General features: G+C 40.7%; 1 protein-coding gene across 1 annotated transcript in view; it reads left to right on the top strand.

Annotated features, from left to right (window-relative positions):
- The window catches only part of LOC104627455 (polypeptide N-acetylgalactosaminyltransferase-like 6), a gene marked incomplete at its 5' end in the record, with an annotated part of 69,059 nt that overhangs the window by 38,345 nt on the left and 3,142 nt on the right, over window positions 1-27,572 (top strand). Inside the window, 3 exons of the mRNA XM_010295723.1 lie at window positions 1,040-1,157; window positions 11,451-11,558; window positions 22,919-23,140. Of these exons, the coding sequence (XP_010294025.1) occupies window positions 1,040-1,157; window positions 11,451-11,558; window positions 22,919-23,140 (448 nt within the window). The remainder of the gene's footprint in view (window positions 1-1,039; window positions 1,158-11,450; window positions 11,559-22,918; window positions 23,141-27,572) is intronic.

Raw genomic sequence — 27,572 nt, 5'->3', positions numbered from 1 at the left:
TCAGCAGGAACGTGCTGCATCTAGCCTCTTGCTCAAAAACTCATAAGGTAATGTTGACTTATCAGTCAACTATACAGTGAAAAACTCAATGCACTGTTCGCCTACATTGATTGAATTGAACAGTTGGGTTGGGCTTTCTTCAGCCTGTTGTCACCTTCTTGTTCAGTCCAGATCCCTTTGTATCCCCCTTCCACCACAATTTCAAGGAATCGGTGAGCAACATTTAAATCCTGAGAGGTCTCAATGTATTTACTGCATTAGAAACATGGTCTTCGTGGTAGTGGGAAAAAAAAAAAAACCCCACACGCTTATTTTCCAGTACAAAATTCCTGCTTATATATTTAAAATGCACTTTTCATTAATAATCCCTAACACTAACTTTAAACATTTCATTTGTTTTCTGCATTGTCTGTGGAAAAGGCTGAGTTAATTCGAGTAAATTCCACATTTTTATTCATGGCATAAATGGAAACATGGCTAACATGGCCAATGATTTGCCTAGGAGTTAAATTAACGCGATGAGAGAAAGTTTAGAAGTTTTAAATGCTGCTGTGGAAAAGCAGATGTTTAACTCCCAACAGCTGCCCTGTAGCCACCTGCTGTCACCTTTCTGCCTTTCTCTAGCCAGTACCTATGAGACTGAAACGAATTGAACTTTCAAAACTGAATTACTTCACATGGAGTACTAAGACTACATTAAATACTTTGGCAGATTTCCAGACTCCCTTTCTTTTTCTATTATATGGATTTATTTAGTAATGAATAGAATTTTTATTTTTTTTAAAAAAGGAGTTTGTTCATGACCGTCTACCATGCTTTATAACTATCTGCATGTCTATCACATTGTCTCTTTCTCATCTAGAGCCTATTTTGGGGTGAATAAAGGTAAATGTTGTTTGTTTGCAGTACCCTTTGTCTACACCTTACATAGCTTTGCAATTGTGGAAGCCAGACCACCTACATTCACACACACACACACACACACACATATGGTCCAAACATCTTCATTATTGTTTGTATTGCTTTATTCATCCTTTAGGTCTCCTGTAATGGCTGGAGGTCTATTTGCTGTTAACCGGAAATGGTTTTGGGAGCTGGGAGGCTATGATCCAGGATTAGAAATATGGGGAGGAGAGCAGTATGAAATCTCCTTTAAGGTAAGTCATCAAATCACCTTGTACGATACTTTGTTACTTGTTTGGTGCTTGCACCATGTGATCACGGTGCTTTCATTCATACTGGCTTTACTCTTTTAATTAAAATTAATTTAGTACAATGCTACTTTTTTTCTTTAGGTATTCCAGCTAACTTCACAGAGAATTATAACATAAACATATGCTCCAATTTAGTACAATGCTACTTTTTTTCTTTAGGAATTCCAGCTAACTTCACAGAGAATTATGACATAAACATATGCTCATGAAGCCATACAAAAATCACAGTGAGTGCAGTTCCCTCTGAAAATGTGGTAGCTTACCACCATCAAAGAATTAAGTTCTACCTTTTTCCAAGTCTTCTCCACTCGTCCCTCAGACTCTGCATTCACTTCATGCTCAAGTGTTGAGCTGAGCTCAATAAACCAAGAGAGAACTAATCCATAAAAAAAGAAAATTGCATAAGATTCTGCCCAGACCAACAAGTTTAATCACCTCTGGGGGTAGGCTCCACTGGAGTCAGCTCAGTGAAATGAGTGAGAATTGAAGTCTTGTTACTTTCCACATGTAAAATAAGTATTTGCATTAGTCTGATGAGGACTAACATGTATAATTGTGAAAATTGAGTTTATTATGTTCTAGTATACACAAAGATATAAGAACTCTATATGCAAAGATTTTGAATGACTTGATAGAATTTCATGACACGGATGAATAGAGTCAAGCATATTTGGATGAAGTTTGTAACTGAAATTTGAATTCACATTTAGCTTCAGGATCTTTCCAACCTACTTCCAAACTCTGACAGTGTAAAGCTCAGTAAATAAATTTAGTATGTCAGCCATGACTAATATCATACATCTTGCTGCATCTGAGTTTCAACAGTGATTAAAACAATAGAGCTGAAGCCATGCTGTTGAACGAAACATATAGCATGACCCTAAACTGGACTGCCAGGCTGTCTTTACAGGAGTTATCAAGAACAGCAAAATGGTTTGTATTAACTGTGCTACTCTCATGTTTCTCTGAATCATTTTTATACCCCAACAAAATAAAACAGGAAGGCAGGGGAAACCCAATAGCTAGACAGTGTATTTAGAACGTATTGATTTACCTTCTGTCCATTTAGGTTGTTTCAAAGGCAAATGTGTGTAGTCACTAGTGGCTGTCACAATGGTCTCTGACAGGTCACCCAAGACTTTATTATCCTAGTTGAAATATTCCTTTTATTCATCATCACAAAGAATATACTTGTCATGCTCTCCAGTCTTTGTATAGAAACCATGGTAACAGCACTGGAAATTGAGACACTACATTGTCCCAGTGTGTTTTGCTCAAGTGATAGATTTTTTTTTTTCTTTTTTTGGAAGCAGCTGTGTCACACTGGGTCTCATTTCAGTCATTTCATAGAATCACAGAATAGTTTATGTTGGAAGGGACCTTTAAAGGACACCTAGTCCAACCCCCCTGCAATGAGCAGGGACATCTTCAACTAGATCAGGTTGCTCAGAGCCCCATCCAACCTGACCTTGAATGTTTCCAGGGATGGGGCATCCACCACCTCTCTGGGCAACCTGTGCCAGTGTTTCACCACACTCACTGTGAAAAATTTCTTCCTTAGATCTAGTCTATATCTACCCTCTTTAGTTTAAAACCATTACCCCTTGTCCTATTGCAACAGACCCTGCTAAAAAGTCTGTCCCCATCTTTCTTATAAGCCCCCTTTAGGTACTGGAAGGCTGCAGTAAGGTCTCCCTGGAGCCTTCTCTTCTCCAGGCTGAAAAACCCCAACTCTCAGCCTGTCCTCACAGGAGAGGTGTTCCGTCCCTCTGATCAGCTCCAGAGCTGGACACAGGACTCCAGGTGGGGTCTCACCAGAGCGGAGCAGAGGGGCAGAATCACCTCCCTCAACCTGCTGGCCACGCTGCTTTTGGTGCAGCCCAGGTTACAGTTGGCCTTCTGGGCTGCGAGCGCACGTTGCCAGCTCATGTCCAGCTTTTCACCCAGCAGTACCCCCAAGTCCTTCTCGGCAGGGCTGCTCTCCCCCAGACTGTATTGATCCCAGGGGTTGCCTGGATGGACCCTGCACTTGGCCTTGTTGAACCTCATGAGTTCAGCATCTCCTGATTCATCTCACTAGTATATGCTGACCTTAGTGTCCCTGTCCTTCCTTATTAGCGTGGAAAGAAGAAAAAAATACTCTTTAGAAATGATTGCCATATAGGAAGAATTCTATTTTATTCTATTCCAAACTTTGTATTGGAAGAATTTAACAGATGTAAGTTTTGAAAAGGAGACTGCTGGTTTTTTTGGAATGACAAAAAATGGGAGAAAAATCTTGGAGGCGGGAGGGAGAAACACATAGGATTGTTTTTTATTATATCAGAGTCATTAACATCAGCTTGCGAAAGGTTTCTGCTTCAACAGTTTCTACTACAGCTATAAATTCAGTCATCTTAAAACGTATTTAAATGAGGACAAGTTAGCCAGACAGTTTAATTTACCAGCTTTATTCACAAAACTTGGGAAGATGGTGGACTTGCCATCTCTCTGTTATTCACAAAGCACATGAAAAAGCCAGATGACCAGCCTGGTTCAGCTTCCTTGGCTGCTTGAGTGGGTCTGAAACTATATCTTACCTTTCCTTGGAGTGTTCACATCTATGGCCTGTAGAAGCATTGTAGGATGGGTGCCCTGTGTTGATGCCATGTTTTATGTTAGTGGTATTTTGCTTGGCAAATAATTATTTGGAGTAATCCTGCCTCAAGAACATCTCTAACCACCAGACATTTATCTGTTCTCACTGATTTCTTCTTTGACTCCATAAGTATTTTGTAAAAACATGACTGGTTTTCATTAAAAAGCTGTAAAAAACAGCTGATTTGAAACATCACGTAATTGTGGGAAGTTCGTATTTAGAGGACTGTTTCAGGTTGATCTTTAACTCCAGTGACAGACAGTGTTCCTTTTATGTTCTTCATATATCATCTTGTTTTTAACTTCGAGATTCATTTGTACAAAAGCTGCTATATGACGGTGAATACGTAAATACTCTAGGTACTATAAACAGAGACCATGCTGATGGCATGACCTTCCCAGTGTCAGCCTGGGGATTCTTGTGGCTAATTCCAACACAGTGATGTAACTATGAGGGGATGCACGCCAGAGCGAGAGCTGTCATGTGGTCCCTGAAATGAGGTAGTGTCTGGTTCGTCTTGAACCAGAGCTGGCGTGATCTGGCGTGAGGAGCGTTCGCCCATCATTTCTGGTCCTCTACTCAGTGATGGATTTTAAACTCCGTGGATGGACAGACTACTGTAACCCTTCTGCTTAACGTTTTCACAGTAGGTCCAGGCACTATAGAATAGACACGCTGTGGCACGTGTCACTAATTGGCACCGCTAATGTTTTGATGCATAAGCTTACAGGTATGTTAAGGAAGATTTTTGACAAACGCGTGTGTCAAATACCATGTTTATATGTCCAAATTCACTGGTGGCAAATGTGGAATCGTGTTTAAGAAACAATAATGTTTGATGTTCTCTGGCCTAATGTTATTTGGAGAAGAATTTCCTGTATGTTGGAATGAAACTTCACCCCACAGAAACATTTGCACGCCGGGGGGAAAACACCGCTTGACAATCAATATCCCATTAAGGAAAAACGTCTTCTCAATGAAAAGCCTCTGCATTACTGTACCAGAAACATCCACAGTCACCTCCACAACTTAAGTTACAAGAGAGTTTGCTACAAAGCAGGTGGGAAGCCATGAGTGCAGTGTGTGGGCTTAGACCCAGAAAAAACGGGATCTTTCAGAAAAGAAAGATGCTAAACCTGTGCTACTCAAGACTCAATAAAATAGTTTTTCTGAAGTCCTCTGACTTAAGGAATTATAGCTGCTTCATCATGAACTTAAAATCAACTCTTCTGGTCTGCTCGCTATAATCTTCTGCTGTGCTTTGCAAACCCCAGACACGCAGTGCACTGAAGTCTGGTGCTGGATCAAGGGCCATCACGCAAGCTCAAAGGAGTCACTAATGATAGCAAAGCCGTATTGCTTTATGAGTTCAAGATGCTAAAACAGAGTTCAAGGACAGATTAAAGATGAGATTAGCAGGGCAAGTGGCTGCCTGAGGAGTCAGGCAGCAGTTCCCGACAAGAAGAGGTTGAACCAGATTTAGGAGAGGTCCTCAGGCTGGGAACTTGGAGGGAAAGTGTCCATTTTGACGTCTCTCTCTGGCTGTTTCCCGGGGTGTGCCCTGGGGTGACGGACACCAGGCTTCAGTGCAGAGCACGGTCCTAACCAAAAGTCTTTTTGCGGGGGGAGGTTGCATTATCCCATTGCATGGGGGCAGAAGGTGGGTGATGTGAGCAAAAATATTTGTTTGTGTCTGGGAGGGGAAGGGTGTTCGATGGAAAAAGAAAGATACTACAGAGAGTGAGTCTGCAGTGAAGCTAAATTTACTGCAGTGTAATTCAATAGGTTTCTCCAAAATACAGTACGCTTTATAATGTTTCTGTGACATTTGGAATTGTGCCATAGCAGGAAAGGAAACTTCCTCAAACTTTAGGCATGACTATTCCAGGTGCTGAGCTGTCAGGAACATAGAGAGACAGGTTAAAAAAAAAAAAAAAAAAGCCGCTGCTTAAAAATTTGCTTGACCTTCATTTCCTCAACTACAAAAAACAGGATAGTTGTCTTTTGTTCTTTTCTTGCTTGCTAACATTGCTGCAGAGGCTAGCAGCAAGCGTAGCACTGGCTGCCCTGCTGATTAGCTGCTGTTCCAAATCAGACCACGCTCATGCACATTCAATGGGTGTGAGGCAGCCTCAACCCGTGTCTCAAAATATGACCCCTTCATTAAGCAGTTTCTTAGATTAATTTTTGCATAAGAAATAATGTGCATCATTTTAATTTTTTGACAGCGTAACCTCGGGATCAATTTTTCAATTAAAAAGATGTATGATATCTTGCTGACGATACTGCTCAGTGTGTGCTAGACTTGTGAAAGCTGGCAAAGCGCCGGGACTGAGCGTCTCAATAACCAGGGAAGCCACTATTTAGGAAATCCTAAATTTAAACCTGTTAGAAAGGCACAGTTTATGTAATAATCTCCAAAATGCAGAGCAGTGAAAGATACTCATTTCCTGGGTTTGCTGAACATCCTTTACGCTGGATGCTCCTTAGGCATCGTAAATCATACCTTAACAAAAATGTTAATCGTGCTACCCTAGGTAGTCACCTGTATCTAGAGTTGTTTTATCCTTATGCATGCCGACACCTCTTCCAGATTCTTTTCACCCCTGTTTTCCAACACACACCTCCAAGTTCATTAATCCCTTTCTTTATCATCAATTATTAATTCCCTCTACTGCTGGCAATCTTGGCAGGAGATAGGGAGTGGGGGAGCATTACGGCTTGTCAGTCTGGTTGACATCTATATGAAGAACTGACAAACATGGAACATTGCCACTCTTCTCAACATTTTAGAGGTGCTGGTGAGTATTGTTGAAATATCCACAGTCGTCAGTTCCCAGTTTCCATGGTACGGTTTTAATATCCCTGACAGGAAATCCCACTGCACCACAAGTAAATGGTTTTGCTGTTTGTGAACCCACTGACTGCAGATTTGCAGTTCTCAGACAGCAAAACCATTTACAGATTTGCAGTCAGTGATCCTGTTTTTCATTTTTTCTTGCATTTTTCTTGCACATTCTCACTACATGGAAAGGTTTACAGGAAAGTATTATTCTTCCTCCTTTTCTACAACTCCTAAATCTGTTCTTTTGGCTTATATTTCAGGAAAGGTGACTGAAAAATCCCATTAAGTTTTTACGTTCTTATTTTCTACAACTTTTTCAGCCCCATTGTGGTAATACATTTCTGCTGTTTGTAGTCCATCCCTCTTGCACAATGCTCAGAGCACCACGCTGACAGCTTTGCATGACATACTTTATATTCCTCTTCCACCAGTTTACTGTGTGTTTGTTTTTTCCATCCATTTCGGTGTCTCTCGCTGTTGTCTGTCTTGTTACTGACTGTCAGCAGCAGTATATTTCTCCATTAGTTTTGAAGCCTGATCCAAAATCCATTCAGTCTCCCCTCAATCTTTTACATAATTTGCTGTATGTTCCTGTTCCTGTTCCACAGGAACACATCCTCCACTGCTCAAAAACCGTGAGTCTCTTACTGCAGTAATTATGATTACAGTGTGGCATATGAATTGGAGTCTCATTCTCGTGTGCACAGTGTTTACATTTTCCAGATAGTCCCCGGGCTGGATCAAGCATAAACTAGATAAGACAGGGGAGGGGGAAAACGCAAGAGCGAGCAGAGTTCAATTTTAAAGACAAAGAAGTGATGTGAAAAGAGGGTGATTCACCCAAAATCCCGCAAGAGCTGTAGAACAGAGCCAAAAAATGCATCTGTGACATCTAAGCTCCAGTCAGGAACAAAGCCACATAACCACAGCTTAATCACTTTTAAAGCTTGCACTAATGCTTGCTGTTTGCTTTCACCGTCCCTATAAAATGTTTTGCAACATTCTGTTGGAAGGAGCTATATAGAGATAAATTGTGACATAGTATATAGTCGACACATACGCTGCTCTTCTTTTGATCTTTCCAAGCTGAAATTGCATTGTTTTGGCTTTGTCTCTGGTTTTTATATCTCAGCTGCAGACCGGTTTCATTGCTTTTGTAAGGAGGAGACATTAGCAATCCTGAGAGTTCCGTTGCTTGCTCCTTAGATAAACAGAGAGGCATCGGTGTTGTGATACCGTTTCACCGTCTGTCCCACACCACCTGAATTCCTTTCATGGTACACTGGAGGTTCGTAATATTTAACACAGAAGTCCTCCTCCAATTTCTTGCATTTAGCGCAGGTGACATAAAAATGCACGTTTTAAAGGCAAAGTTGCAGAATTGATCTTCCCAGGAAAATATAAAAAATGCTTTTAAAATCATTCTGAAGCTAAAAGATAAACAGGAACAGCTGCTAAATGTCCTTCACGGCAGCCCAAGATTCATTTCAATCACCCTGCACAGCGCACCTCAGGTGCAGCGCCGCATTTTCAAGTTTTTTATCTATCAAATATAAGCCTAACACAAAATGTTATTTCCTCCCACTTGTTATTGCCTCAACGTATCTTGACAGGGTTTTTTTAATTCCTTTTCTATTTGTTTTACCGATATCCTACTGCTATAGAGGAAATGCAATATATGTCTACTTCAGCTCTCGTTGTCGGAGTTAAAGTAATACTGGTTTATATTTTTTTTTTCCCTGCTTTCTTGTCTTCTAAATTTGTTCTGCAGCTAACCTTTGTCTGAGTCAAACTGCTGTGCTGTCCACTCTTCAAAAGATAAGAAACCTTGATTAATCAGTGTAATAGCTTGTCTAGCCTTAGAAAGAACACCTTAATTTAAAAAATAAGAACAAATAGCAAATATAAGTCTGCATTTTCATGGGTGCACTGGGTTGTTTGTTGTCTCACAGCCACAGAGAGGAGGTTCCCGCTAAAAAAGGTACAAGTGATGTAACATTCAAATGAAGTATTGGTAGAAACGTAACTTTTTTTTTTTAACAATGGCGTTACCCACCTTACCCTAGCACTATCGTTTTTAGGATTTTTTAATATGATTATGAACATGTTTTCCAGTGAACTAGGTGACGTGGGATTAAACAGGTGAGGATTTCAAGGTTTTCTTTAAGAAGCAAATTTTACAAAATGTTTTTGAAAAGAAAATAACGATCATGACTACATGGCATGGAGCAGAAGCATTCATTTGGGTTTCCATTTCCAACCCACCAGTAAATTTCCTCCCTAAGAAGGACTGTGCTCACTAGGAGACCAGACGGGATAGCCTCACAACAGAAATAGGTACTGAAATACTCTCGATTCGGTCAACATACGTGCTTCTGTGCGGCAGAGAGATGCCCAGGACAGCTGCCTCTGTTCCCTGTGCCACTACCCTGCAAAATTTGTCCCCTCATCTGAGACGCTAGCGTGCAGCAAAGCACATACCCAGAGCTCCTGTGCCGTAGTTGAGAGTTAACTGTGTTGGGAGGAGGTAAGTAGCAGCGCCCAGGTGTCCGTGGAATTTCAGGACAAAGCCAAGCATGTCACCTTACCCCACCTTCGAAGGTTTCAAACCTTCCTTAACCATTTACACGAGTGTACATAGTTTTATCCCGTATTGTGGTGTAGATCCTCAAACATTTCATTACGAGGCGTCAGCTGAGGGACTGTAAGGGCCAATTCCCAAATGGCCCGTAAGAAGCAGCAACTCAAGCCTTCGCTCTAAACCCCGTTTTCTCCGTTCAAAGTACGAATAGCACAGTCAGCCTCAGGCGCTGAATTCCAGCGTGCCACCTTCAGCCAGGGCTTTAAGTCACACTCAAGCACCAAGTTATCCCATACTGCAGCGTTTAGCATCTGCATGTTCAGGCTGCTAAAATTTAGTCCCGAGCTCACAGCCACACTGCCAGGTCCAAGCAGATATACCCACGCAAACAGGCAAACACAGCAAGAGAGGCCAGACTCTTGCCCATTTTCACTATTGTTTTAAATGAATGGAATTAATCATTTTGTTTTCCTGTGATTTCAAAAAGCCAATAGCTACAGCCAGCTTGGTGGGGAGGACAAAAGAGACAGAATGAAAAATGTATGGTAAAAAAGTGCAGAAATGCACATTGTTCTCTGCAGGCTTCATGCACAATGTCAAATATTTGTGATCACGCCATATTTTCCCATACCTTTTTTTAAGGGTCTGGTTACTGTTGTTTTAATTCGGCGACTATCGGTTTCTGGATTAATTCCTTTCTGTACAGAAATTGCTAGTGGAACTTTCAGTTGTCTGTTCTGCTCTGCTGTGGCCTCAGTCGCAAACTTATTTCATGCCCTTTTACTCCAGAGTGCGTCAAATACAGATAAAATTCCTTCATATATGTAATGGATTGACCTAAATGCTCATCCAGATTCACGAAGATGTTTCATGAAGCATCTTTATGCATGTCCACATAAAAAGACATAGAAAGGACAAGCCTTCTCTCTTTCTGAGCTTTGATGTGGTTTTCTTTTAAATTGAGTGGGAGGGGGTTGGGTTTTGGGGGGGGGGTTCAGTCAAAAGGCTGAAAGCTGAGGCCACGAGTGTCCCTCACCTGGAATAACAGCCATTCTGTTTGAATATTTGTGAGCAACAAAAAATTGTTTTGCCAGGATCAGAAAATATTTTTTATAATATCAATATTTTCATACTAAATTAATTTTAATCTCTTGATGTGTGGTTGGTTTTAGGATACTTAAACAGTTCTGCTTGGGAATTTTGGAGGGTGGTTTTGTTCCTGTTCTCCATTTCTGTGATTTGCAACATCAAGTAACTTTCTGATTTCAAAAAAAGCAATGAATGTTGTCAGTATGCTATGTAAGTCATCTAATAGCCATGTTGGAGTTTGGTGGCTAGCATTTATATGCCAGAGCGTAGAAAATCACGCCCACGGGTCTTTCTGGCATAATGGCCGTAGTTCCTCTGACATGGCACACAGCCTTGCTCTCATGTACACTTGGTAAAACCAGGTCATGCTAAGTGAAGAATTGTGAGGAATTCCTTAGTTGCTGCCCATCAGGATACAGCTTGATTTTTAGAGCTGGGAAGTACTTGCAGCTTCCATCAACGTTGACATGAGTTTTAGTCGCTCAGACCTGAAGCATCAAACCTGTGTACTCCAGACGGTTCCATCTGTTTCAGTATTAAGGTATTAATGATGAAATTTAGCAGCAGAATCTTCCTTCTCTGCCTGCATAAATTTGATCAGAAGGAAACTGATTTTTTTTCTTTTTTCTTTACAAAATCAAGAGCATCCTAGTATTTGAGCTCTGTGTTTGCTAGTCAGAGCAAAATATAAGCCGTGTGTTTTGGAAAAAAAAATTTACTTCTGACTGATGGCTTGCTTTAGTCACATAGCCTTCGTTTGACATTTTGGTCCTGTGTGTTTTGACGAACAGACAGAATAATATCTTGGTTGTGTTGCAGGAGGACCATTGGTAGGTATCCTAAATACGTTTTATGATTTTACTTTGAACATACTCTGCTTTTGCACGGTGCGGTTCCGGGTCGGGGAGTCTGCCATGTACCTAATCCCAGCTACCAGCACGCAGAGAAGGCCACCGCTGTGGCTGTGGCAGCGGTCAGCACAGAACAATGTGGTGTTTTCACATACCCGTTACATAAAATGCCTTGTTTGCCCCGTTTGTCTTCAAGAATCCTTCTCTCATTTGCTTTCTGTCTCCTTTGCAGGTGTGGATGTGCGGAGGTGGCATGTTTGATGTTCCGTGCTCTCGAGTTGGGCATATCTACAGGAAGTACGTCCCATACAAAGTCCCTTCTGGAACCAGCCTGGCACGGGTGAGTAATTGGGTCTTGCTGGTTTTCATTCTCGTTCATCATCAGTCTCTTCGTTCCCTGTGCACTAGTTTCCAGTAAATCATTAAAATGGAAAACGAGCGCTGCCTTATTTTTCTGAAATGAGATGTGCAATTGCTGCAGTTACGCTGCCTTCCAGAGATAAGATTGCCAAGAATAAAGTGGAAGCTTAAAAATACAGGTTGGACGTCTCGGCACAGAAGCACGTTTCATGCTGATTCAAAAGAGCCTAGGAATAACCTAAGGCTTACAGTCTCGAATTGCAGAGTGTTGTCAGTCATAGTTTTTACAAGCAGGACCAATTTGAGTGCACATTTTCTTATCAGTCAGCAGAACAGGCAGAATCTTGCGCAAGGAACGTTTTCTGAGGCAAAAGAACACAGTAACAATGATTTGAGTGACTGCCTAATTATTGTGTAAAACCTGGTTGTGGAATACAGCCAGCTTGGAGCCGTGTGAGTGAGAAATTACAAGAAATCTAGGCAGTTCTCAAAAGACTACTGAATACATCCGTATCCGCGAGGGGCTTTTTCCTCAAGAGAAAATGTTCTGTAACTTTCTGGAGATGTTCACAGGATGTCAAAAGATGGGAGACAAAGGGCACAGATGTAGCTTCCAGGCAGATACTAGTATTTATTCATGCTTGAGTGTAATCTTTTCTGGTTTAGAGGATTTTTTAAATGAAATGGCGTTCATGTTAAAATCTGCATATTGCCATAGGGTAATATTTTATGAATCATATTTTCTCTTAATAATGAAAATGTGGTGTGAATAAAAGGGTAAATTTCTTGCTTTAAGGGGGAGATATTCTTGGTTTCAGCACCACGGGACAAGGCTTGCCGTAGTAATTGCAGCAGAGGAAGGAGGCTGCCTGTGCTGCCTGCCTGGCAGCTGGCTGGACAGAAAGATTTGCCTTAAAAGAGCATCTGTGCAGACAGCGAGACACACGATACAGTAATGGGATTAGTGGTGGTGTTAGTGGTGGTGACAAAAACTGTATTGACTAAATTGTGAGATGAAAATCTTCCCTTAACGTAGCTCTATGTAGTATCAGGGTTTCCCCATCCAGATTTTTGCACTGGCCAAAATAAACTGCTTCGTTTATGGTAACCCCTGCAAAAATCACACGCCACTTGAAATAAGAAATCCAAACCTCTTTGTTTTCTCCGTTACAGCACAAAGTATCTCGTTAGAGAATATGCTGTCTCGTGCATTACCTATAGGAGCAAAATGCAATAATTTCTATTTGGACTGTTAGCATCTTGTACAGTTCAACACTTAACTAGCTTTCATGGAGGCACTGTGAGTACCTAGAGCCATCAGGCAGCCACAGCCTGCAGCCTCCCTATCCTATTTATTCTATCTCGATTTCCATAAATCACTTGTGAAATATTAAAAAAAAAAAAATCCCAGTTATAAAAATGAAATCTCTGCCCATGCACAGACTGACTGCCCTGTATCTTGTGGGAAAAGATCTCGTGTGCTGACAGGGTGAGTCTTATCCTTCCCATTCAAATGGGATAGTTTCTTCTATGTTGGGGGGTTCCAAAACATGATGCTTAAGTAAATTTCTGGCATATATTTATCACTGAAAGAAAATTTTGAATTCTCAGGTTCCCAGCTGCTTTCCAGTACAATATGCTAGACCGAAATATTGCTGTCTCAATAGCTAGCCAAGGAAGAGAGTTTGGTCCCTGACCCATCAAATTGTGTGTATTTTTAAGCCTGAAAATATTCTCTTTCTCTCATCCAAGCCAGAAAAGGAAAAGTAAGGACATACTCACCTTCAGTGTGTCAATCCCTTTGATACAGACCACTTCTGGATCTGAATAACCTGCCCAAAATAGAGCTGTTAGCCAAAATAATACTAGGGAAGTATGCACGGAAGTGGTCTGGATATGTCAGCTCTGTGTGCATTATCCATCAAATGTTATATTACATCCTCCAAAGATTATAGTCTACCCCTTGTGACTGTTTTATCTAAAACTTCGCTCTAGTTCAAGGGTACAACGAATGACACACTCAATAATATCTGGAAGTATTATCCCTGCTGCCAAAAGCAATGCTTTTCACTACTAAGTGGTTTCCACAAAGGTTTTTACTAAGTCCTTTTCTACCTTTTGCTGTGTAAGGGAGGATGCTGGAGCTGCAGCTCACAAAGGGATGAGCCCTAGGAAGCCCAACTGTGATGTATAAATGATTGCAAGAGCCCCTTCATTAATCGAGGGAGAATATCCCCTTGTGCAGATACTGCATTAAAGAATGACAGATTTTCCCATCCTACCCCACAGCAGCAGCAGAAGGGGCATGGAGGCTGGAGTTAGGAAGCGGACAGAACTTCTAGACAAACTCAGGCATAGCCCAAATCATGCCATATGTTTCCTTTCAAGCTGTTTCAGTCTATGTTTGCCCTTAAATAATGCTTAATGTGAGCACTTTACCTTCTCTTGGGATTTCACCTGTCTATCTCTTTTAGCAGCAAGTTTCAACACACAGTTTCAGCCAGCTACGTAATGCCTGGCCATCTTTTTAAAGAGCTGTGACCTGGCGTGAGGTTCACATATGCTTTATTAAATGAGAGACTTGTCAAAAACTCTGTTCCTCCTCCCCATCTCTAAGTAACCGTTAGTGTCCCACACACAATAGTATGTATCGCGACATCAATTTTCTATGTCCTTCTTATCACGTTTCTTACCTTCTTCTCTGTCACTCAAGAACTGCAAGGCCTATGCGTATTTTTTGCTGACACCCCATAAATTGAAAAGCATCCACATACGAAATGCTCTGTCAGTAAAACTGTTTGGTGGTACAGAACAAAAGTAAAGCAAGCTGTAAACACGCGTAGTAAATTTATAAAACAGACTGTGACAACCAGATGCAGATAAAAAAGCTGAATATTTTTGCCTGCAGATGTCTTAAGATGTTGCTGCTTGCCAAATGCAGTCAGTGTCCAATTTACAGGTAATTGCACATAAAGCAAGATTAATGGGCATGCAGATGTCAACACAGATTCCACATTATAATGTGGAAGTACCACTTAATTATTCATTCATTCCAAACCTGGCAACCTCTGCACAAAACTGCAGTGACTGATAACCGGTTTTGCCTGTTAGTTTTAGGTAAACATACAGAGAGAGCGAATCCCCGGATCTTAAATTATGCAAGATGTTGCCCTATTAAAAACTTCTGAATTGTTTTACTGGATTATTTTAGTTGCTTTGTGTTATTCTTGACTGTTGCTTCATTTTTAACAATTCTAGCTAAGCCATTTTCTTTCAGCCAGTTACCTATGAAATTAGACTTTAAAATATTATGAGCAACTTCTCGTGGGTGTATCCCAGTTTATTATTTATTTTAGTTTCCTGTTGGGGGGGGGATTTTTTTTCTATTCATGATTCTATAAAAGCCATAATAAATTTATCAATAGAAGCTCACCGTTCCATAGGCTATGCAGAGATGAACTCAGAGTTTCAAAACATATCTACAGAAATTTTTTTCGTTTGCAGGTATTTTACACAGCCTTTTAGCATTAACTACAGAACATTAGAGCATTAGGCCTTTCTGCAGGGAAGGGCAATCCCACTGAAGTTCTCGTTTGGATGCTAACCCAGCAGCGTGGTGAATCCTAACCTTAAGTTGAATTCCTCCCTGCACACCAGGACGCGGGATCCCAGAGCACGGTGATCCTCTGGCCCAGCAGGCACAAGCACGATGACATTTGCCTCGTTACACAGAGTCGCTGAATTGGAACTTGCATAAGTTTGGGTTCGGGAACTCAGCTGATAAAGGTGGGTTCAGATTCCCACCTGAACCGTTCGCTCACCCTTTTCGTGTGGCTTCGAAAGGGATCTTTAAAAAAAATTACTCTAGTGATACCATCTGGTGCTGTGACCACATCTGCATTTTTGACAGACCTTCCTTTAATATTATGACTTCTTTTTTTTTTTTCCCAGCTGCAAATAACATTTGGCGTTTCCCTAGAGCAGCCCACGAACAGTTTCTTTTCAGTTTCCAAGCAAGTTAAAGAAACAAGGCGAATCGGTTAGGTAATGGCTCTGTTTCCTCAAGACCGGAGTGCAAACTGATAGACGTGGCATGGTGCTCAGGGAGCACTGCTGGCGCTTTTGCCGTCGCCTCTGGAGCAGCGAAGACTGTAGCACAAAGTCAGTTACGATTCAGCAGTCACAGTAAACAGCTTAAACATCGGCTTAGAATACGCAAATTATTTAGAAACCTTCAGTTACCTTCTTGCAACAGCATAGTTATAATATATGATAATGATGATTATACAACACAAGTTTTAAGTTTCCGTTCTAATACTTTTTCATTTAACAGATTTATAAATTCATCATTAAAATTAATTAAACCAGAATGTCAAACAGAGCCCTTACCAAAGAAAAACTTCAAATTGATGTCTTCTAATCCTTGAATACAAAAAAGTCAAGGTAATTTTTTATGCTGTTTTTTTATATCTTCTCCGATCTGAAGAGAGGTTTTGCTTTTAAGATAATAAATGCAACAGGACAGGCAGCTTAGCTACCCAAAATACAAAGAAGGTGGAGAACTAGATGTTTCTAGACAACAGCGTCAAAAGAGGTGGCAACTACTTTCCAGGGTTTGTTCAATGGGCTGGCACTGGAACCCAAGTTACGTGGCTGAAGAAAAGTATTTGGAATCAACCCCCTGAGCTCTTCCCCGGGCTTAGCTGCGGAGGTGAGCTGTGTGTCTATACGTGCCCACAGAGTATGTGTCTGTCAAGTGAGCGTGGCAATAATCAACAAATGGGTGGAGGGGTTGTTACACGGTCCCTCTGCTTCCCGCGGCGAGCCGCGGCCGCAGAGCTGGGGGCAGGCAGCACCCTCGCCGGGACCGTGCCCGTCCCTGCCCCGCTGGCCGGCCTCAAGCGAGCCACTGAGCCTTTGGTCATGGGATGGTTCTCTGGCTTTTTTTCACTTTTTTCACAACGTGTAGATTTTAAAATTTTTTGGCGGTGGAGATGCAAACCTTTATAGAGAGAATGAAATCCTGGCTGTTTTCAGGCGACGTCTGCAGAATTCCAGTGTTAGGTATTTGCGGGCTAGAGGCTGAGAATAAATAGTCTCTTGCTTCTCTGGCAGCTGTGCTAACTCTCACAAGAGTTATTTATATACACCAGCAGCTTTGTCACCTAGTTATCATACTGTCTTCCATGGAGAGGCGTTTCTCTTAGGCCTGCAGACATCTCTTTATTCGGTTGGGGTTTTTTACACAAATACAAACCATTGCTGGAATGAAGTTCAGTTTTAAACAAAGTGTAAAGGACCAAAATCAGATACCCAGGAGGGGGAAAGATTGACAAAGACTAGCACTGCCTAAGTTAAAAGGGAGTTCGGCAAGAAGCGGAGCGGGATGAAACCCCCATTTAGACTTAACTGATGTGGGCAGCTTAGATACTGAGACCTGAACGTCACAAAGCTGTAGTTAATGTCCAGGACATGCTGTATCGTGCTTTCGCTGAAGAAATACACAGAAATGAGACATGGTTGTGTTCGACACTGATGGAAGGACCTTTGCATGAAATCGAGGGTACCGTTCCTCTCCTTGTGAGCGCTCGGCAGTTTTGTACCTTGCTGCCTCTGCCATATTAATCCGTACTTGTCGGATGGGCTCCTCCAGTCGTACTTGGTTCTCCTCCTCCGTGATGATTTATCGTGACATTGTGCTACCTGTATTCCAGAGGAACGTGAAGTATAGTTGTCGTGGCTGGATGGATCCTAATGCGCTTTTAAAATGCATTTTACATAAAACAAACTGTATATTATATCATTTCCAGCCAAATGAAATACAGCTGCTTCCAGAAGTAAACAGGGCACCCATTTTAGAGTAGCCACAACACTGTGCCTCACAAAAAAACCCCAAAAAAACACATTTGAATTAGGAAGATGATGTAGGTGGAGTGAAAATAACCCCACTGGAATTTTACTAGGAAGGAAAAGAGATTAATATGCCAGTTGTTGGAGAAACTGTTGTGATATTTTTAGCAAACAAACAGTCATATCCTCTCTTACATTTCACAACTAAAATACAGTCAGACCTCAAATGTGCTGTGGTGATTTATATTTGATTGGTGTAATTGAAAGTGGGTTTTGATGTCCTGGCTGATGAGAGAAATGACTATCACAGCAAATAAGACTACACCAGCTGGTGATGTCCAGCTTCCTGGAAAAAATGTTCAGATTAAATGTAGGACAACAGGAACTCATTACAGGATCCAAATGTTCCTGTAGTAGTTTAATATTGACAAAAGTAAAGTCTGTGGATTGGGGTCAGGGTTGGTTTCATGCAAACAGCGAGATAGGCACAAAAGCAGAAAAAAACAGGTTATGCAGGTGAAATAAAACAAATAATAAAAGCATGGTGCTGCTTTAGTGCCACCGGATAACAAAAATCTACTTTAGAACATCTGGAGAAACTGAAAACATAAATTACATTTTTATATTAGTTTAACTGCTGCATCCAGAATGTCAATTGGAAAAAATGCAACTAGAGGGTGGAGCCGTGCCGGCTTGCGGTGCGAACAGCGGGCAGCCAGGTAGCTCTCTGATCAGCTCTCTGATCAATCACCAGCTCTCTTATCAGTGCTGGCATTGCAAGCCAGCGCACCAGCCACAGTCATGAAACGTGGAACTACCCCTCTCGTATTAGGGACCACTCTAGTTAGACCTTGCTTAGAGGCAGTATTTATGAATCTGTCCTTTGGCTTGTCCCTGCCTCACTCCACTTTTCCATTCTCATGGCCAGCATCTACTTTCTTCTCACTGGGTTTATTTGAGTAATATCATGTCTCTTGAAAATGACAGATGACCTTACACACTTAAAAAGAAGGAACAGTCATTTGATCAGGGAGACGTATCTTCCCCACTCACTGGAGAAAGTGAAAGGGACAAAATGGTCCATGAATTTTTTTTTTTTTTTTCAAGGGGAGAAGTCCTCATTTATCTCTGTCTTTCTCTAGTCAAGTTGATTTAAACTCTTTTACTGAAGTCCAGGTACCAGTGACATTGTAACTTACCCTCTTGTAGACTATTGCTGAGTGAAAATACAAAACAAAGTCACAGTCTTAAATGTGTGAGTTCATACAAACTTAAAGAAAACCTGTCCAAATGTGAGCCCCGATGGTAAAGGATTTACCAGTGAGTAAAATGTAACAGTGACACAAAGCTTAACTGTATCAAGAATGCGTACATGGGCAACTGATGACAGCTGATGAGTCGGTCTTACTGTGGTTGCCATCACTTTTGTGTGCATTTCACAGCTTCCTGGTGACAGCTGTCACAACCTTACATATAGAAATATGCATCTACTGAAATATTATTGGGCTTTATTTATTCTCATAGAGAAATTTTTCACTGAAAATTACAAGAGAGAGAACAAATTATCACTGGTCTGTCATGGATAGGTCCGGAGAAACTCCTCAGATGTCTATCTAGAGTCCCTGTGACTTCCTTACGTTGTGTGTCGATTCATGTAACTGATTAATATGGAATAGGTCTTCATTTAATTAATCCTATTTAATTTTTATTTTTTCTTTTTTTCTATTACAAGACCAGCATAACCAATCTGGACATCTGTAACCTTGCAATGATTTTGACATCCAAGCAAAGCTACGGCAGTTTCCAGCTGTAGAAAGACGTTTCATTTTTCCTTTCCTTATGCATTTAGACGAGGTGTTCAGACTGAAGAAAAGAATCCAAACAAGTGTGATCTACAACAAAGATATCCCATAACTGTTTCTTCTTACTGATAAAGCTATTTGATGCTATTTGAGAAACTGGCATTTAAAGGAGTTTTCTTTAGAAGATTGTGCAAAGAGTAACAGACAGAAATCAAGAGGATTCAAACCTAACTCTTATTTTGTTTCTTCTACATTTTTTGTAGATTAACTTCACTGTGAGACTGACATGCTTAAGTGATGCTATAAGACATTCACAAAACGCCACCTGATCTGGTAGGCTCTTAACCTCCTTGGACCTGTAAATTCTGCAGCAGTATACATACACATGGTAAAGTCCTGACAAAGTTGAACTGCTTAGCACCTATTTTACAGCTAGACTGCGTCAAGATTTGGTAGCTATTCGTAACCATTCCCACTAGAGAGGTTTAATGGGTTGGGAGGCTCAGACTGTGGCTGGCCTTACTCAAGACTCAGGCAGGGAAGAAGCGACCGTCCTCCTTCCTCCACCACGTCAGGCATTCACCCAGGTGGTGGAAAGGGCAAGTCAGTGAGACTCATAAAGGACTGACTTCACAGTAAGTCGCTTGCTTGGTAGGCCTTAAAGCATTCAGAGGTGAGCGCTCTCATTTTGGTTGTGCAGCTCTACCTTTCCGTTGTGATAAGGTGAGTAAAAGACCAGCAGCTCACTGACATAATTTGCAGAGAAGAGTTATGTTCCTAGGAGGTTCTTGACATAGGGCAACTTTTCATGCTGTTAGACAGCCACAGAACAGGGATCTTCAGCTTACAAGAGCTCACTCATCTCATCTTGGACAGCCTGTATTTTTGCTCCCGGAACACGCTGAGTTAGCATGTTCTGAAGAGGAATGTAAATGATGTTTGCCTTTATTGTGCGAGGTTGCACCAGACTAGCTTTCTGGACAGCAGCTTTACCTGATTGTATTCAGTTCAAGAATGGGGATTAACTGTAATTTGAAGTTTTACTACTAGTCTGTACAGGTTTACGTTAAAAGGAAGTGTGGTGGTTACTGAGCTTGCATAGTGATAACAAGGTGTAAGAAACCCATGCTAACTAAGTCAACAAACCTCTTTAAAACTAAAGTGTTTGGATGCCAAGTGCTCGCTTCCTGGTAAGTGGCAACTTCAGAAAGACATTCCCACTGCTCCAGGACACAGAGTTCCTTGCAGTCATGTTCATAAACAGTCTGGAGATTTAGAGTTAGCAAATCAAGAGTCCAGAGTTTTAAAAGGGACCCTATTGAAATTCAAAGGGCTGCCTCATACGGGTTTACACACACACACAAAACCCAGTGACAAAGCACTCACTGGAAAACAAAGGTTTTGACTGGTGAATAAGAATTTTGAGCTAGTGACCAGGTATAATACCAAGATTTCTGTTGGTCTCCTGGTTTGTTCAGTGATAATTATCTCAAGTAGAATGCAGTTCTTTTAACTTAGCCAAATAACTAAAGAGGAAACTCCAGCAGAGTTGAAAATTTTTCTTTCCTACTAGAGTATTTTTAATGTACCTTTACTGTATGGTTCTTTTTAACAGTATGGTCTTGAAATATGAAAATAACACTATTGGACAAAGTGGTTACAAGAAACAGTATGATATTTTCTAGAATAGTCTTAAACTTTATTTGCATTATGGTAAATGAGGTGTACAGCATTTACAAACGGAAAATATGCTAGAAAGATCATGCCTGTTTTCACGATTTTGGCTTCTTAGTTTAATGTGCTTAATCATATTTTGGCCTCACTTACAAAGTCTCATCACATAGTATTTTTACTTTTTAGGAGAATTCTGTCTTACAGGGTTTCCGACAGAAATGTGGTGTTGTCATTTAGATGTTGTTCTTTAATTTGTTCTAGTTTTCTTCGTCCTACACAGTTCCTGTATTCTTGAATTCTGATTTCTTGTAAAGTAACTTAGGTTTTCACGAAATTACAACAAAAATCAACCTTGTGTGGGACAGGAGCCATCTTTTCATAGGGATATAAGTGTTGTGATTTCTTATACTGCTTTAATTTTACTTGCTTTATCCCTGCAGGTTTTAACATATCTGCTTCACAGAGAGAAAGAACATAGAAACTTATCTTGCAGTGTCAGCTGAAAGTACTTTGTTTTTTTCTATATCTTGCTGTCTTTGTATTCAGATAAGCCTTATTAGTTCAGAGACATTTAGTTTGTGTGGATTAATAAAATTGAGGAAAGGAATTTTCAAATTAATCTTGAAAGCAAATCAGAGTACGAATCAGGCTTACTTAGATGCAGAGAATGCTCTGAGAAAAAACATTACCTTATGTTGATGATAATCAGATGTATATTGTCCTCCAGCTTATTACAGAGCGAATCTCAGCGTTTTGCAGTTAGTGTTCTATAAAAAGAATATTACAAAACTTGATGATCTTGTTTTTACAAACAAAGCAATCAGAACACCCTAGTGTCTCAATCTTACCCAGTGAGATGTTGCTTTGTTGGTGGGGTAAGAGGTTATTGGGCAGCTGTGGAAATGCAGAACAGACTAAGCCTGTACGCCACTACAACATCTGCATATAAATTTGTGTGGATTAAGTTGCAGGAGGAATTTTAAAAACAAACAAAAATACAGAAAAAATTTCCCCTAGCCAATTTAGACTCCATGATGCTAAATAAAAATAAAATATATCTCTTCGGCCTCGTCTATTCAGGAATTTTCCGTACGAGTCTTTTTTTATTATTTATTTTACAATTTGAGTCAGCTAATTTAATTCATTATCATTTGAATAAATTCTTATGCAACAAAATAGGTAATTCTGTTTCCTGTAAAATGCCAACAAAAATGAACTTTGCTGGACGCAAGCCAGAACTGGGTTTCATGGAACAGGAATAGTCTTGGATATGTCTATAGGATGAATGCAGAAAGCCGCAAGTTGCCATACCTGTGCCGTGAGCTGCTTCACTTCAGGTCAGCTCCACTTCAGGGTTACGTGCTATGTTTTTGCACAGACTTACTAGCTCGCTGACACAGCGAAGCTTCCAGTCCAAAGGCAGTGCAAAACCAGCTCTGAGGTGGGGCAGAGCGAGCTCGTGGCTGTTTATCCCCACACATGCGCGTGTAAGACCTGACCCTAAAATTTAGCTAGGAATTGCTGGGTGACTAAGCAGTATGATGAGAGCTGAAAATTCAGATGCCTTTCAAATGCCAAGTGCGATACATCAGAAGGAATAATTTGAACCATTCATGCCCATTGGTAGGTTCTGAACTGACAGGCAAAAAACATAGGTACCAATGTGAGCAGCTGAAAGAAACTTTCTATTCAACATCCATCATTAATTAAACACGCATGTGAAGATGCATAAAGAATATGAAGGAAAATAAGATATTCAACAGACAGAAGACCATACCTTACACAGTCAGGAGGAAAGCAGGGTACTTAATACGCTGTAATGTTTGCTTAACACTGTAATAAAGGTAGCATATGTTTACCAGTATTTTTCCGTGTTTTAAGACTGAGAAATTAGACCAGCTAAGCTTAAAAGCTGTGTGGACTACTGATTTTTTTGTTGTTTAATTCTTCCCTTTAGAAATACCATTCACGCAAAGCGTGAAGGAATTAATGATTGCTTTTTTCTGCTGCACAGAACCTGAAGCGCGTGGCAGAGACATGGATGGATGAGTTTGCAGAGTACATTTACCAGCGACGGCCTGAGTACAGACATCTCTCAACTGGTGATATCTCTGCCCAGAAGGAACTTCGCAAGCACCTTAAATGTAAAGATTTCAAGTGGTTCATGGCTGCAGTGGCTTGGGATGTCCCCAAATATTACCCTCCTGTGGAGCCTCCACCTGCTGCCTGGGGGGAGGTGAGAAATACACAAATTGGATCAAATTTAAATGAGTCTAACGTTTTACCTTACAGGAAATTAAAATTTAGCTCCTGTGATAAACAGTGTTATTAAGGGGATTCACAGTGATTGGAACAATCCCTGGACTAGCCATTAAAATGAAAAACCATCATGTCTTAGAACTATTGCTGTCCCTTTTATAATTCATTACAATTTTGTGTGTACAGGCCATAAAATGCATGCACAATGAGGACAAGAATGTGGAAAAGAGCATGTGGCACTCATTACTGCATGTCACAAGACAATTTTAGACGCTGAGAATCACCTTAGTAAAGAGGAGGTCCGAAATCAACTACATTTTTTTTGGATATCCATCTATATACCTCCTCCTGTTCTTACAAGGACAACTGCGTGTAGGTGGAGGTAGGTTTGCTCTGCTTTGCTCACGTGTGCAAGCGTGACAAGCGAAGCCTGGGTGCTTTTCTTTTAAAAAGAGTGGTTTTGCTCAGCTTGTGGTCTGCATCCTGTAGGTGCTGTCACGACCGAGTACCAGTAGCAGACAAATGCAATTTCTAGTTTGGGAGTGAAGGGAGGGAGGGACCACCAAAGAGAAGCCAATATCTGAGCATCACTCCAGAGCAGGGGGCAAGCAAACGGCCTGCTGGAACTCACCACGCATGATCAAAGATGCTCTGCATTCAGACCTCCCTGAAGAGCGGAGCCGTAGCACACCTTGCTTTGACCGTTTGTTTTGTGTAGAAGAAACGAAAACACAAAGAGCGCAGGGATGGGAAATTACTTATGTAGCTGTGCAGGAAAATTGCAGTGGCCTTTTACCTCCAGGAACTACAGCAGATTCAGTCCATGGAAAGGTGGCATGCAGAGGGCTTTTTTCTCGCCGTTCATTAAGATTTATAAAGCAGGCTTTGCTCTTTTGCTCTTTCAGTGTGTTGTGCTACGTTTTTAAAAACCATAGGAACATCTGTACCGTGAGTTCTGGCCTTCCCCGATTTTGCTGGAGATGTTCTTGGGCCTCTCAGACAATTACCTTTTATATTTGAAACCAAAGGATGAACTTGAAACTTTGCCCAAAACATTTGGTAAGACCCCTCACACCTCTGCATATCCCCAGTGGTCAAGGCTGGACCGTGCAGGGGATTTCTAAGCTTAGGTGCCTCTACTGTTCTCCAGAATTTCTTTTTAAAAAAGCAAATCAACTAATTGCAAAATTTAAAAGATAACTTTCTGTTGTAGTAGCAGTCCTTAATTCTTCTTTGTGAGCTACCAGTTACAGATGTTCAAATGAACTTCAATTTATACGTATCTTACTGTTTGCTACTTCTTGGCAGTAAGGAATTCCTTTATTGTTAAAGTTTCTTATATCTTTGCTACTGCTGCCCACACTGTATGGTTTTAATGTATACCAAGAGGTAACGAGTTTATCGGTAGAAGTCAGGCTGGATCAGGGTGCTGCGACTGCTACTATGACCTTCCTTCATCATCTTCCACATGTATACATGTGCATCCTTGGAGGACTGTGATCATGGGATGTATAATTTCTCTGGCAAGCTGAACAATCCTTACCTCAATCAGAGGCTCTAACTGGAAGAGATTGTGGTTCGGGTATTCATTCTTTTTACAGCAATATTAATATACTCTTTGCATAAAAGCAAGACTTTTTAAAGGTAAAGCAAAGACCATAGCGGTGGTATCAAATCTGTACCTTAAAAGCACTTACTAAGTTCTTAGGAAAGAAGAGAAGACCAAAAGCTTTCTGTTTCCTCTAAAATGTACTTTCTCTAAAATAGCAAGAGAAGTTTCAGCCCTACTACTCTGTTTTTTCCTGAGACTGTCACATTCCTGTGAAGTTTTAATTAATTTGTTGGCACTTGCAAGGAACTTGAACAAACTTGAAGGTCAATAGCTGTCATAATTAAAAGCTGAAAGAGGAAAACAGACTGTGTGTTATTGCGTTGTATGAATCGAGCAGCTCTAGAAACCTTGCTGATTATATACTCCAAAAGTCTGTGCCAAGATTGACTGTCATTTAGTACTCTCTCTGCTCCTACTTGGAAAGACTTTTCATCTGCTTGCCTGTGCCAGTCTGAGAAAAAATAAACAATGAGGCACTCAGACAAATTTTGGCTCCAGTATTTTGATATCTAGCTAGTAAAAGTGTGTGGTGTGAAAGCAGACATCTCATAAGCAGCCCCTGCACAATCCCTCTTTTTTTGCAAACACATTTATTTAAAATGTGACTCTTACACTTCTTGACAAAATCTGTTCATAATGGAAAAGAAGGAAATTTGCAAAACAAAACCCAATATTCTTCGCTAGGCTTGTCATGGCCTTATCTCTTCTGCTTGTTTGTGCCTTTTGTCCTGTGTAGCTGGCAGGGTGTACGTTCCCTTGATATTCTGTTCTGCCTTGTAACATCTGAAATATGTGCAGTAAAGCAATGTAACAGCACATCCAGACAGATTAAAGTTAGTGAGACTGTCAGTTCTGTGTCTGGGTGAGATACCTGTCCGCTTTCCCGCCGTGGAAAAAAGGAAAGTTTTCAATTAGGTTTTGTTCTTATCCTTCTGAATATATTGGAAAGTATGCTACCACTTGAAAAAGAGTAATACCCATCTCTTTCTAAGACAGAATAATTTATTTGTAATATGTATTTGAAATCCTGTTGAAGGAAGTTAAAACAATAGCTGCATTAGGTGAGATTTGGACACCGAATATTTACTTAGGAAGTGCTCATGAATCTACAAGCTGTCATCCAGCATGAATATATTGTGCAGATGTCACAGCTTCCAACAATATCTTTGAAAACACATTTTACAGTAAATCAATTATATAATGTCAGCCACTGTCACTTATTTTAGACGTCATGAGTTCTATAGTCAAGGTGATATTAAAAAAAATAATTTGTTTACTCAGTCGAACGGGAAATATTTAAGCTTTGTTTCATTTGCTGTTACATGACCTTGTTATTCAGTGATTTAATATGCAGCAGGTCTCTCAGTCACTGCAGCAGTGCTGAGCTGTAGGACCTGAAAATACTCCTTTCTCAGTCCCAAACTCATGGATTTTACAGAATTGCTTTACAGCATTATTTTACAGCATTGATATGAAAATGTCACCCATGAAGTTAAGTCAAGCAGCACATTTGACAAAGGATTAAAGCCAAAGAACTCACTAACTTCTCATTTGATTACTTTCTTTTTTTAAAGTGTCATCCTCATACCCTTAATGAGTCAATCTCAGCCTACCAAGAGTCACACATCTGTTGTACAAAAGCAATACAAACAGGCTACTCCCCACCCTGCACAGACCAAGTGCTGCACAGCTGGGCTGTTCAAATTCTTTCATCAGGATCAGCATTGCACGGAATAACACGAGTCCCCTGTTTCTTCAGTGAGGTCTTCGGCACTGCTTGTCTTCTTTTAACTTCAAATTTTCCTTTTTATGGCTCACTGAACGGGTAAATACTTTTGAAATTACTATGTATCGGTTGACAGGAAGGGTGGCTCATTTTGTCATATTGGATCTGTAGACGTTGATGACCCTGGGGTCATCTGAGAACATAAGCCGTGTACTAAAATTGGCTTTAAGTGCTGCTCAAACGAAAAAAGCAACATAAATGAACATGGCTAATGTCTTCTAAGAGCCACAGCCACTTTCTTATTTGAGGCATTAAATCAGGTGCCCCTGTTGTTGCTCTACTGGGACACCCTTAAGGATAATTCCAGCACCGTCTCCACATTCATCGTTCTAACAGATGACCATATCAAACACAAAGCTGTCTAGATCGCTGTGCTCTCCCACTTTTTTGCTTTTGGTGCAGATAGTTTCGTGATGAGCATGCAGGGGTGGGGGGGGGTTGTCTTGTTTTTTCTTCATTTAACATGGAGCACGCAAGTGTGGCATTACACAGCTCCCACCACAATGTTCAGAACTCTCAAAATTAATCCTAGCAGGCTGTATCAATGGCCTGCAACCCTTCATTTTCCTCAGAAGGCTGTAATCTTCTGACAAGAACATTATCATGGTAATCACATCATCCATTGCTTTCCAGTTTCCAACCCATGCTTGCGTACTAATGACAAATACAAAGTTTTTGAGAGTGTAATTCTAGACCATCTTAATCTGCCTCTCCTGTAGGGAGCTTATGAAATCAAATAACTGCTGGCTTTCTGCAAAACTCCAAATTATCTGAGTCACCATATATTCTGAAGTATGTAAACGCTGTTTGGAACCCCCGATTTTAATTTTTTTCCAATTTTTTCTTTTTTTGATAGGTGTCCAAAAAGACCTTCTTTTTTTTTTTTCTTGAATACCTGTCTGTCAAATCAGAAGCTTCAAATGTCAAGAGGTAACAGTGCCACCTTCAAACCTAGGGTCTATGCTTCCAGGCCTTCTGTCCTCCCGCGTTCCAGCTCCTATTTTACGTCAC

This window comes from Phaethon lepturus, unplaced genomic scaffold (assembly GCF_000687285.1).
Source record: "Phaethon lepturus isolate BGI_N335 unplaced genomic scaffold, ASM68728v1 scaffold2201, whole genome shotgun sequence".
NCBI classification, from domain to species: domain Eukaryota; kingdom Metazoa; phylum Chordata; class Aves; order Phaethontiformes; family Phaethontidae; genus Phaethon; species Phaethon lepturus.
Note: the sequence above shows the minus strand (reverse complement) of the source record. Positions and strands in the feature narration are given on the sequence as shown.